Source organism: Puntigrus tetrazona, chromosome 2 (genome assembly GCF_018831695.1).
Source record: "Puntigrus tetrazona isolate hp1 chromosome 2, ASM1883169v1, whole genome shotgun sequence".
Taxonomy (NCBI): Eukaryota; Metazoa; Chordata; class Actinopteri; order Cypriniformes; family Cyprinidae; genus Puntigrus; species Puntigrus tetrazona.
The window spans coordinates 21,927,927-21,941,242 of NC_056700.1; the positions used below are offsets into that span (position 1 = coordinate 21,927,927).

The 13,316-nt window shown below is 37.1% G+C and overlaps 1 protein-coding gene and 1 non-coding gene across 3 annotated transcripts in view; both read left to right on the forward strand.

Annotated features, from left to right (window-relative positions):
- The first annotated feature begins 820 nt into the window (after nt 1-820).
- On the forward strand, nt 821-893 carry trnam-cau. Its single transcript has one exon. It is a non-coding gene; the product is annotated as a tRNA-Met (tRNA).
- A 477-nt stretch (nt 894-1,370) lies between these two features.
- gpc5c (glypican 5c) overlaps nt 1,371-13,316 on the forward strand; it is a 96,791-nt gene continuing 84,845 nt past the window's right edge. For both annotated transcript variants that reach the window (XM_043253209.1, XM_043253218.1), the window contains exons 1-2: nt 1,371-1,731; nt 12,414-12,575. In XM_043253209.1, coding sequence (XP_043109144.1) covers nt 1,575-1,731; nt 12,414-12,575 — 319 coding nt within the window. In that variant the 5' untranslated portion in view covers nt 1,371-1,574. The remainder of the gene's footprint in view (nt 1,732-12,413; nt 12,576-13,316) is intronic.

The window sequence follows — 13,316 nt, forward strand, 5'->3', positions numbered from 1 at the left end:
ATTATATAATACATAAATAAAGCAAAACAGATACAATTAGAATAAAGCAAGATAGTGTTAATTGCGTAATAAATAAACAGAAAAGAATGTAAATGTGTGTTTCTTTTAAAGAAAGACATGGAACGATAAAAACTATAAGAAATAATACAGCTGATCACATATGACTTAATAGCAGTAAGAATAAGTTGAAGTTGGACTATTATTTGGACCACTGTATTTATGGCCTGTTGTTATATAAATTATAGAACAACACAACACAATATAACACAGAGCAATTAAGAGAAATACACAATACACATTCAGTTTAAAACATGTAAAATGCTGCGTGGAGAATATATAAGATTTGGAAGTTAAGTTTGCATGAATAGGATTTCTATGTTCGTATTATACAGGATTTATTGTTGTGTATTGATTCAGTTTAATTTAAAACGTTGATGACTGAAAAATAAACTTTGAGTGAGCAAACTACGGTCCACCAGAGGGAGACAAATCATCATGAAAGCACAGACCACTAACTAGATTACAGCGTCGTAATTTGACATCGCAAATCAGAATCAGAAATTGCATCAGAAAATGGGCGAATTTAAATTTTAACAACGTATCGATTTTACAGAATTATTAACAGCATTTAGTACAGTGTGGTTCAACATTAAAACACTAACAGTAAAATCCACATCGTAATAGAATACGTATGTAAAAACTAAAATGACTCAACTGCAGCTGCCTTCAAAAACTTTCGTAACCAATCACAATCACCAAAAATAATTAGAAGTTTTTATCAGCCAATCAGAAGCGTTGTTACCTTTTTTCTTCCGCAATAGCCTCGTTAGCGCAGTAGGTAGCGCGTCAGTCTCATAATCTGAAGGTCGTGAGTTCGATCCTCACACGGGGCAGGTTGTGTTTTAACATAAATGTAAAATTAATTGAGGCAGATCTATGCTTTAGCGAATTGTAGACTAACACTACAGTGGCTATTTCGTATAATAATATAATATATAATCATGGCAAAAGTAATCTACTAAAGTGATTATATATATATATATATATATATATATATATATATATATATATATATATATGTATCCAAAGTGTTCTGTTTAAATTTTTTTTTATTATTTTGCAAGTAAACTATATGTAAGATAGTTCCCATTTATTTATATAATCTAACCTATGTATTGTTATCTTTGTCTATGAAGTATACTTTATATGCTTAAATAATGTAAAGGCTTACAGTAGTGTCAGTAAAGCTGTGACAGAGAGAGAGTGTGTGCGTGTGCGTGTGTGAGGGAGAGAGAGAGAGAGAGAGAGAGAGAGAGAGAGAGAGAGAGAGAGAGAGAGAGAGAGAGATTTCTGAATGATTCCACATGCTGAATGAATTCAGTGACACTCTCAGTGAACGGGACGCAGCGGCGCTTTTCCCTTCTCGGTTTGGGAAGGAAGGACTCACTAAAGCCGGTGCAGCATGTGAAAGTCCAGCACAGGCGACTTTCTCCTCTTTTCTTTTTACACATTTCGCAGCCAGTCTCTGACATCAAGCAATTCAACCGCACCGATTTCTCCACTGAAATGCCGTCATGCCACGCGTGAGTGTCAGCTGGATTATTACGGTGCTCGCGGTGGAGCTCGCGACACTGTCCGCCGCGCACGCTCACAGCTGTCACGAGGTGAAAACGGCGTTTCAGGTGCGTCAGATCGGCCAGCTGAAATGGGTGCCGGAAACACCTGCTACAGGTGAGTGTCAAGGCCAATGCGCAGTCTGGCGTCAATCTTGATGAAGGGCGGATTTTTGTAATACTACTGCTGTTTGCTTTGATACTACAGTAAACGGAAAGATGCCTTAAAATGATAACTACACCTTTTATAGTAAAATTATTGGTCCACTTTGTTTGTTTACTTACTTTTACTATAGAGTTTTTGAAGCATCGTTGTCTGTAGTTAATTAGGTGTTTTTTTTGCAGAAACAAGTCTATGGCTATCATGGGTAATCTTTCTCTTGTAGCGTGTTTTAATGATGAAAGGCGAAATTTAAAGGAATAGTACACTCAAAACGAGTTACCCTTAGTAGACTGTGCAAGCTTTAGATGAGTTTGTTTCTTTATTTTCTGGAAAAATAGAGCATTACGACTTGCTTACCAACTGATCCTCTGCTGTGGACGGGTGCCGTCAGACGGAGAGTCCAAGCGGCTGATAAAAGCATCACAATAACACACAAGTCGACGACAGACTGTCATTGCTTGCTTTTGAGTGCAAAAAATAGTTCTTAAACAAGAGCTATTAAACCACGAAGAATAACTTTCAACCTACCTGTAGCTCAAGGGTTGCGTGAACGATTATTTTAGTTGCGCTGCCCGGGGACTCATCCATTTCTAGTGCTGTCAGATTCGTTCCAGTGTGTAACTCTAATTCCAGTGTTACTATTGCATCCTAAAAATTCCCACAGTGTGCTGTTAAAAACCATCAGCTGCTCACTATATTTACTTTCTGGAAACGTTGTCATGTCTCTGCGTGTTTGGCACTGTACTTTTTAAAGCTGAAATGAAGATACAGGATAAACAATACTTGGTTGCATACCTTTATGCAGAACATGATTGTATTGATTCCTAATTAGCATAGCGGGTTAGTCGGGTTGTTCAAATATATTATATAATCAATATTTTTGTGAGCCTACCACTGGAATTTAAAAGTATTATTTAGTATTTATTTAGTTAGTTGTTCCTGACAGCTTCCATTAAGTAGGTGTAACCAGTTCATTGACAGATTATTATATTTTTTTGTGCTGTAAGGGTCTGGATTCTGCACTGTAAATAATATGTCTTGGTAAACTTCAGACAAGGATCGTGTCAGGTTAAGGGAATCAGTGTTGACAGATGTATTCAGCCAGCTGCTTTGACGCATGACTCAGCGAACAGGAGCGAGCCCCGTTGGAATGACACCGGCCCAGCTCACGTGGGTCTAGCGTTCTCACAGTACTTGAACTCAACTCACACACAGGTCCGGTTCTGCTGTTACAGGGGTGTCCATCCTGCTCCTAGAGATCAACCTGTTTAGTAATCAAATACTAATCGTGCACACTTGAACCGCCTCATCGAGGTCTTTGGGGTCACTTGGAAAGGTTACTGGGTCTAAAACACAAGCCATGACTATCTATCTATCTATCTATCTATCTATCTATCTATCTATCTATCTATCTATCTATCTATCTATCTATCTATCTATCTATCTATCTATCTATCTATCTATCTATCTATCTATCGTTCTATCGTTCTATCTATCGTTCTATCTATCTTTCTATCTTTCTGTCATTCTATCGTTCTATTTGTCGTTCTATCTATCGTTCTGTCTACCATTCTATCTGTCATGCTGTCAATTGATCTGTCTGTCTCTTTTATCATTTTGTCTTTCTATACATTGTTCTTCCTGTCATTTTATTTTCCTATGTTCTATCATTTCATCTACCATTCTATCTGTCATTTTATGTTGATCATTCTATCAGTGTTTATCGTTTCATTGTTCTATAGCTTTGCATTATTTTATACCCCTATCTATTGTTGTATCTTTCTGTAATTTATTGTTTTGTATCATTTATCATTCTTTTCATAGTTTTATCTATCACTCTATCGTTCAGTTCATCGTTATGTTTTTGATATTTTTTGTTTTGTCATCCTGTTGTTTTATTGCTTTAGACTCAACATTTCTTTCATTTTTGAAAGATTTCAACTTTCGAATGACAAGAAGACTTTTTTGGGATTTCGGTTATTTAAATTCAGACAAAGCACCTGCTGTACTGGCGAAGTTGAGTTCTTGAAACACCCGTTTTTTGGCTGAGACAGATCTATATTTCTAGTTGAGTTACCAGTTCCTATTCATGGATTGTTGCAGAGCAGTAGTAGTTTTCACAATGGTGCTTATTTGGGTTAGCTAAAAGTTAAATTCTGAGTTGTTTTGGTTGTTTGTGTTTAGTCAGTGAGCTACGACCCTTTTTTTGGGTAAGGTCTAAATGTGCAGAAGAATTCAGAACATGCATAAGTTTTGATGAGCCTATAGACACCCTTTGGTACGATTTCTCCTGTTTATTTGACTGAATGCTGATATGTAGTCTTAGCATAGAAATCGTTCCTCTGGGAACCAAGATCATACCACAGCAAAACCATAATTACAATACATTGCAGGTTAGTGTGGTTTTGCCCTCCTCTTAAGATCATTAAACTCTTTATTTCCTTTTTGTGGTGTGCAGAAAAAGGTTTAAAGAAAGCCAAAGATTAAATAAGTTCTAAATTACTTTTGTTGCAGAAAGACTGGAATTTTCTTTTAACGACTTTCTCCTGTGAGCAGAATCTCAGAACATGGAGCTCTCAGATGAAACTTTGTGAGTTGTTTGTTTTTTAATATTAAAAAGGGTTGTATCACCCAGTCCAAACTTCGAACAACTTGATGTATCTGAAAAGATGGTAATATATTTGTATATGCAGTTTTTGTGGAACATAAAATATAGTTTCAAGAATGCTGGGGTCCAAACAACATCGGATCCTTTTGACACTCATTGTGTTGACAGAAAAAACCCTAAACAGAGACCAACATCTGTTTTGTTCCACAGAAGAAAGAAGGTCAGTCAGACGAGTTTGGAACAGCTTGAGTGTGGCTAAATTATGACATAATTTTTATTGCAATTATGCAGCATATCAGACTGTGCCAGGTTTGAGGAAAAATGCTCACACAGCTCCAGGATGGGTTCATTATCATCAAGCACTAACCTGATAACTGAGAGCTGTTCTTGTATCAGCAGTTGAGTGCAGGACTGCGCAGTCTGTTTATTTGCCACAACGACTTGGCACAATTAAGGCTGAGACAGCAGCCAAAATCAAAGCGGCTTAAAATGGTAGGCTTGGAGGCTGTTCTTGATAAAATGTGCCCTTTTGGACTGATCTTAGAATGGTTTCATCAGGTGAACTTTAAGTTGTTGGAGCGCCAGTCCTGTATTCAGAACAACAGAAAACGGACTGTGTGCAATGAACATGCTTTAGCTGCAGACATAGCTGTCCACTCCTTTGGTGACAGCTGATGGGCACTGAGCAGTGAGACAGAAGCTTGCATGCAAGACAGCAGCCACAGACAACAAGAGGCTTTGAGCAAGAGTCTGGAATCTCAGACATGTCGGAATGTTTCCAAACACAATCACTGATGGGCAGAAACTTAAGACGCCTTATAATAGTAACCACTCAAACAACTCCTCAAAAAAATAAAATAGTAATCTGCTAGTATATCTATCTGTCTGTCTTTCTATTGTTTTATTGTCCTTTTGAGTTTCCATATATCCATCCATATCATTTATGTGTATAATTGATATATATATCATTTATATACGGTTCTAGTGTTTTATCCATCCATCCATCCATCCATCCATCCATCCATCCATCCATCCATCCATCCATTCATCCATCCATCCATCCATCCCATATCGATCTGTCTATAGCTTTCTGTTACTCCCAGAATGACTTCATTATCATCAAGCACTAAACTGTACAATAGATAAATCTATCTATTGTCAATGTGTTGCCCCTGTCTAGGCAGATCCCTCCTCTCCTAGTTTTCTATTAGTAACACAGCTGTGAGCTGTTTGTTGCTTGGTGAAGAGGTCTTAATGTCGTATACGGTTAAAATCTGGGGTCGCTTACTTTCCTCAGAAGTGCTGACAGGATTCGAGGGCATGACACTGTCTCTTCTTAGATCAGTTGCCAAGTAAAGCAGCCTTCTGAATCTCCACCTCTGAAACTCAGGCTTTCCTTCAGAAATATAGGCTATGTTGATAATCCTGTGAGTCTGTGTGTGGACAGAGCAGCATGGGTATTTAAAAAGAATTTGATTTTAGGACTTTTCATCTTTAATTAATGTCTTATGGCAATCTGAAATAAGTGCGTATTAGAATGTGTTTCATAAAATTAAACAAGAAGACTTTTTCTTCTCAGGCTTGCTGCTACTTTGGTATCTAGTCTGTAAAAAGAAGACAGGTTAATTATGACTCGTTTAATGAAATGAAGCAACCATTGCAATCAGATATTTAAAGGACAGTTCGAGTCTCCTACACTCCACACCATTAAATCTCAGGCCTAATTAATCAGTATTGGATTTCCAGCCATTCTGTTGGGTTAAAGAGTCCTTTAGTTAATTAAGTTGAAGAGCCCTCTCTGTGTCTGGCAGTAAAGCCATCCATATGGAGGTTTGTGTCCTGAAGGGGTAGAAAGGTTACAGTCAGTTACAGCACAATGTGAAGATTGTTTTCCTTGTAAAGAGACACAACCGCTGCTTTCTATGAGCCATAGTAACTTACAGCAGTCTGAATCGCCTCCTATCTGCTGCATTGTTTTACTATTAGCTGAATGGACTATTTGCTGAGTAAGAACCACTGTCTTCTGCCTGGTTGCAAAAGCTACACAATATTACAGCCTGTTCTATTTTTGGTTCCACACATGGCTCAACCTATGTATCTAAGCTCAAATTTTTTTTTAAAAACTGAGATATTCTAAGATAATTTAATAAAATGTATAAAATAATGTTTAAATAAAAATAATTTTTAATGCTTTAAATTTAAATTCTTAATTTTACACTTATTTCGTATTCTTATACCCTTTTGCACTGTTTATCTCTAGATACTAATGCGACCTGAATATACACAGCAAAGCCACATAGCTTTAACTAGCCCCTCTGTACAGCATCCCCGCCACTCATTTTTAAATGCTTGTGTGGAACATCAAATGCTTTTTTGATGGGGTCTCTTGAGGTAAACGCTGCTCTGTGATGAAAGGTGTTGAACAACCTGTGCATTCATGCTTTCAATCTCTGGCACGAGAAGAAAGACCAAACGTCTTTGAATATTTACTTTCCTTCAGGCTTTAACACCTGCAGGCGCTCCCCTTAGTCTCTTTGCTCTCAGCAAAACACTTTTTAGAGCGTCCAGAACCATGTGCGTTAATGCCAAAGCGTATTTTAACCTATAACCTGGATGTTGTCAGTTCAAGCCCAGTGACGACTGAGTCATAACTATGGTGTCTTTTAAGTTCAGATACACCTTATATCTGAGCCTTGCGTTGCACATCTTTATCATTTTGGCTGTACTGTTGGAGTAGCAAAGCCAGACTTCAATCAGTACTAAGGGTGTTTTTTCCAGAAAGTCTTTTATTTACCGTACACCAGTTCAATCTGTCTAGTTCTGTCCAGTAAGAAAGAATCTCTGTCTCCCCCTGATCTCCTTATGTGTCTGACATGCAATCGCAGACTTTAATTGGATTGGAGATGCCAGCTTGTTAGTATTTTCTTCATTCCTCTCTCATCTACAGCTCTGCGGAGTACTTGCTCAAATTAGGCTCCACTTTAGAGATTTGATATATCTCCTTTTCTCCACAGGAGCCAGGTATCACACATGTTGCTGCTTCTATAGAATATGGAGGTGTATTCTCAGAAACATTCTTCTGAGTGGTTTGGACTTGCTTTGAGTTGTTTACTTTCGTGTGCCTTTAACTGAGAGGATCAATCATAAGAATGACCAAGGGTCAACGTGAGACAGTTTCAGGCCAGTACTGCTCTTACACTAGAAAGGTTACACTCAACTTGTTTTTTGCAAACTAAAATGTCTTAAAAGGTTTTCTGTCATGTGTTCTACATTGTTGTTGCCAGGAATGACGGGTCATGATTTCTAGTCTGCTAAAATTGATGAGGTTTCCGTTTTTTCTGAAACGTGTTGTAATAGTCTTGAAAGTATGTTGGAAACTACAAATCATTCAGTAATGTTTTGATCTGTATAAATGTTTTCTTTCAAGGACTTACATTATGACTATAGAATTTCCAGCTTGCTAATTTCACAGTTAACTCTTTCCTTGCCAGCAGTTTTTTTTTACTTTTTTTACTTTTAAATGACCTGATTTTTTACAAAACGTTCATTGAATGTTTTGTTGTATGAATATCTGAACATGCAATATGTCCAAAGAAAGAATAGAGCCTCTGCTGGTAGACAAACAAACAAAAAAGAGTTTAATTTTGTTTAATACATTCTTTTTTTTATCAACGCATGAGTGTGGTTTAATTTAGTGAAAACATTTACGTTTTAAACTAAATCACCATTTTCAAAGATTACGTCCTAAAGAGGTTCACAACATGATTAAAAACATACTGTGGAGAACAGCCCCAAGGAAATGTTGTTCAGTTTTGATAGATGAGTTGTTTAATCATTGATCACATTATTTTATATATGCATCTGCTTACATATGTGATTGCTTGTTTCTGCATCTTGTCCTGTATTTGGACTTAGATATTGAGTACTCTTTCAGAATATGTGCACTTGCACTCCCTACTGTATAACACGGAAACCTGGAAAAATTGGTGGCAGAAAAGCGTCTCATAAATAATGGAAAAATGGAACTCGGTAATATATGATATTTTGAGTTTGTTTTGTATTTTATTTATTACGGTTCAATTTTATTTGCATTCATAAATAGCACATACAGTACATGAAAATACATTGCTAAATATAAATTTTTTTTGTAATGGGACTAGCGAAGATTGCATGAATTTATAGTTATAAAGAAATATCTAAATAGTTGAGTCTGAAAATATTAAAAGTGGAGCAAATGTTTATATTAAAAATATTCTTAGACATTAGCGTCCATGTGTCTGTGGTTTTTCAGGTTTTTTTGAATCGCATTCAAGAATTTCTGGTATGTTTTAAGAGCCAGGTCAAGGTGGGAATATATCTGCCATGTTTAAACTACTGAGGCCAGGTAAAGCTATTCCTGCTGATTTGACCCAACTTCAAGTACCTAGGCCAAGAATTCTAGCAACCAGTTTACGTTTGAGATGATGTGTGTGCATTTATACTCTAATTTATATGGGCTTATATGGAGGGATTTGGGTGTACACACACTTGTACACTTGTGCCATGGCCGTGGTGGTCAGATTGACCACTGTATGTTGTGGCTTTCCAAGCTCCTGTATGGCCTGACCATAGATTTGATTTGAACTTTAACTTGGAGTTCTATATGAGTGTCTGCAAATCCCTTTGAGGTTCAGCTGTCCTTCTGATTTCAGCCCAATCCACCATCTTTCCCTAAGCATCAGCTTTTTACTCACTTACTGTGGGCGCAAATGCCAGCCAACGCTCCTCAAAGCCAAACACCGGAGCAGCACGCCTGTGGCTTTGAGAAATGCAGGTGTGCTGCCCAGGTCTTCTGAGAGATGTTTTCTTTCAACATGGTCCCTCCCAAAAACAGCACATCAGTTGTGGGTAAATATCCTGCTGCTTCCAGTGTGCGCCAGCACTTCAAAGCACCGAAAGCTTCCTGAGAAGAACCTCAGCTAAGCCAGAGGTTAAATCCAGTTGGGCTGCCGTCTACTTTAATGACTTTCCTTTCCCATAAAGTTGCTTCTGCGCTTCAAGCATCAGGAAACTGCTGAAGTCTTAACGTAAACAAACCAGAACATTTTCAGTCCTCACTGAGGTCTTGTTTGGGCTCTGCTCAACTCTTTCTGGTTGACTTGTAGTGGGAATTTCAACCGTGGCCACGGGGTCAGTGGTAGTCATTGTGATTGTTGCAAATACGAACTGAATAAAGACTTAATCCAGCCAATCAAATGAATGGTTTTTGTCACCTGAAGGTGATTATGGGATCAGGTTGGCTAAGTTTGAACCCCAGACAGGAGGAAGAATAAGGAAGTGTCTACTCGGGCAGAACCGCAGACACCTGCTGGGGTCCTAATTCACTTGCCACTGGGCTGAATTCATTCCATCGTCTGTTAATTAAGGCTTTGAGAGAGACAGACGCCAGAGATTATTTCAGATGGTGTTCTACGTGAGCTTTTCAAACTTTTTGATGTTAAGGAATGTTCCCTCTTTGCTAAAATGAAAAGGCAGCTATATTTTTGCTATTATCTGAATCAATACTGTGTGTATATATTAAATTGTACAGACAACACAGTAAATTAACATAAAATTATATGCATATTTATTTTACCCCTTACTTTTAAAAACTAGTGCTGGTAGTATTCATTGCAGTTAATATGATGATTTCTGAGCAGTCTTTAGAAAGTGAAAATTAAAAAGTTAAAAGTTTATTTTTTTTTTTTTTTTTTTTTTTTATCATCAGATGTGTTGAATTAATAATAAAGGATAAAAAAGAAAATTCCTGTTATGGAGTGTTTCCACATTTGCAGAGACTTGAAGCATTGTATGATCCCCTTATTAAATTACCTATTACTTCTTTATATTAAAGAGTCTCCTAGTTACTTTTCCCGGCAAACTCCTGCATCATTAGACTGTTCCTGCTGAGTTAATGGAGCCTTAAAGGGATGGTTCACCAAAATAAAAAAAAAGAAGAAAATTCTCTCATTAATTGCTCACCTTCATGTCGTTCCAAAGCCAGAGTAAGATATTTTTGATGAAATCTAAGGGCTTTCTGTCTCTGCATAGACTGCAATGTAACTACTACCTTCAAGGCCCAAAAAGATTGTAAGGACAATGTTAAAACAGTCCTTTTGACTATTTATATTTCTTTCTCTCTTTTAATTGATTGAAAGGTCAATATGGTGCTGTGCTTCCGTCATCCCTAAGGCTCGTCTTGTCAGCTTTGGGCTTGTGATCGTATCACATGTACCTGCGTGTGTTTTTAAAATCAGACCACTGTTATTCATGGTGTTCTAAAGAGCAGGTGCTTGTGGTTTTTACATGTATTTGATGACCTGATTCCTGGTGTAGATGAGGTCTGTCTGCCCGCTCAGCTAGTGAAACTCAATCTTCTTTGAGTTCTTCATTAATGTCCAATGAGTCACAGTAGTGACCTACAGTCTCAAAAGTGCATAGCGGACGTCTGTACAGCATGGAAATGGAATGAAGCTTCGTCACAGCCTTAACATCAGTCATCACGAATGGCCAGCCCAGTGTCTATATTTCACTTTTTCCTTTGCTGTGTGTTTCTCTTTGTTTAACAAAGATAATAATTATTCACAGTGTTGGCAGGGTGTTAAGATTACAATATCAGTGATCATACTGTACATTCTTAAACGCATATGTATTAGGTTTTGTTTAGTTTGGATAGGTGTTTATTTTGTTTTGGGGAAGTTTGTTTAGTTAAGTAAATTTAATAAAATGTTTAGTTTTGGTTTATGTTGGGCTTTGTTTTCACTGGACATGATTTTAGTTGAAGATATTTCATATCCAAGGTGGAAGCAACCCAAGCTCAGTGGGAAAATATGCCTGTGTGTGTCGATCTTTCTTGAAAATCAAAATATGTTAAAGTTTCTGTTAAGTGGTGCTAAAAATTTATTGCTGTGTTGTTATTTATTTTTTTTAAATGTACCACTTAGCTATGCTAAGATGCTTTCTACCATGCTTTAAATGTTTTATCAAGATTTGTGTTTTACTGTACTCGTACTAGAGTGTTATACTAGGTGAGATACTAAGCAAGTCTAGTATTTCAGAATGGCCGTACATATGAAGATGGCTATGTGATGCTAATTAATTAGCAAATGCACTATGAAAAAACCTTTTTGAGGGCATAGTTCTGCAAGGAACTAAAAGTTGTTGGTATTTAGGCAAAATTTTAACTGGAAATCCAATGAACTGTATGTATATTTGCGTGTATAGTTTTTTTTGTTTTGTAAAAATGTAGTTCGAGGCATGTATTCCTCTCATATGGAAGGAGAGGAACACAGTTTAACACTGAGGGATGTTTTTGAAAACGGCTTTAGTAACATTTTCCCAGCAGCAAAAAATCTAAATGGCATTTTTTTAAAACCTTAAATGTAACTTAATTAGCTATGGAAACAGTAAGTGAACATGTCGTAATGTTGTGAATAATGAGTAACGCAACGAATTGGAATATTTTAGAATGCACCATAATTGGTCTTTCCCATTTTGGAAAAATTTAGCTTGGAAATAATTTCGGAATGTTTGTGGTGGAAAAGGCAAAAAAACATTATCTCACTTGTTAAAATACAGCATGTGATGTAATTTAGAGGATTGTTTTTATGTACGTCATTAACTCAGGCTATTGCAAATACAAGGTATTTGGAGTGTAGGGATATTGGTCATACAAAGTTCACATGCTCACGCAAGGCCTAGGCAGATGGGAGCGTGGGGTTTAATGCTGCTTGAACTGACATAAGTCTTCTGGGACCCAAAGCACCTTGTGCATCCTGGGTAATTAAGTTGCAGCTATGAAGAGAGTGCAAGAGCTTTCTGAGGATCAGTTTTCATTATACTATCTTTTCACCCCCATCCCCCCAAAGCAAGAGGCAGAGCCTCAATAACACTCAACCACTGAATATATAGTTGCATAAATTTGTATGGTTATTTATTTGGTTTTATAGTGTCTCTAATGCAATTTTTTCAAGTTCTGTCTAACAAAAGCTTTTTTTCTCTCTTCTTGTAGATGTGGACCTGTCTATATGCAAGCACGCTGGGCCGTCATGTTGTACGAGAAGAATGGAAGAAAGCTACAGAACAGCAGTCCTGAGAGACACCACTCAGAGCATCAGATCATACAGCTTTGAGCTGAAATATCTCATTTCTGCACATATCACCGCCTTTCAGGGTACACAGATGCATGCATGGATGGGAGATTAGATGAATGGATAAGTAAAATGGATGGATGGATAGATAGAGTAACAGATGATGAATAAAGGGATGGGTTTATATGGATAAAGCAACATGAGCTCATTGGAAAAACTGCCTCTGCCTCCATTTTTGCAGAAGTGTTCCTACACATACAGTTCACTATATTTTATAGCTGACATTTAAGGATAATTTTATATGTTTTCACCAACCTGGTCTCATAAAAATACGTACCTCTGCACACTTTTTGTGAGGCAGCATTTTATGTACCTAACTACACGTTTTGCAGCAGTTTCAAAGAGAATTGCCCACTAAGTTGCGATAAAACACTTATTCATGAACCCTGGCACATTTTTATTACGTTACTTCAGGTACGTATTGCGACAGTTCAGAATTCAAATATCCTGGGACTATTGCTAAAAGCAAATGCTCTATTGTGCTGGAAATATGCCCTACACCAAATCTACTGAACAAACCTACTGTCTATGAAAACCCATAGATATGAAGCTGAATATGTGTGATGCTAAGATTCTAAAGCATAGTTTTTCAAATCTCCCAGCATATTAATATTGTTTTGAAGTCATAACAAGATATTGTTAAAGTGTTAATCAAATCTCTGATTAATTTCTTTGTGTAAAAAAGGATTAAAAGGTGTCAGGTTTGCTGCCTCTAGTGTTCATTTCTCTTGAAAACTGCAGCGACATGTACTTATTGGTATGTA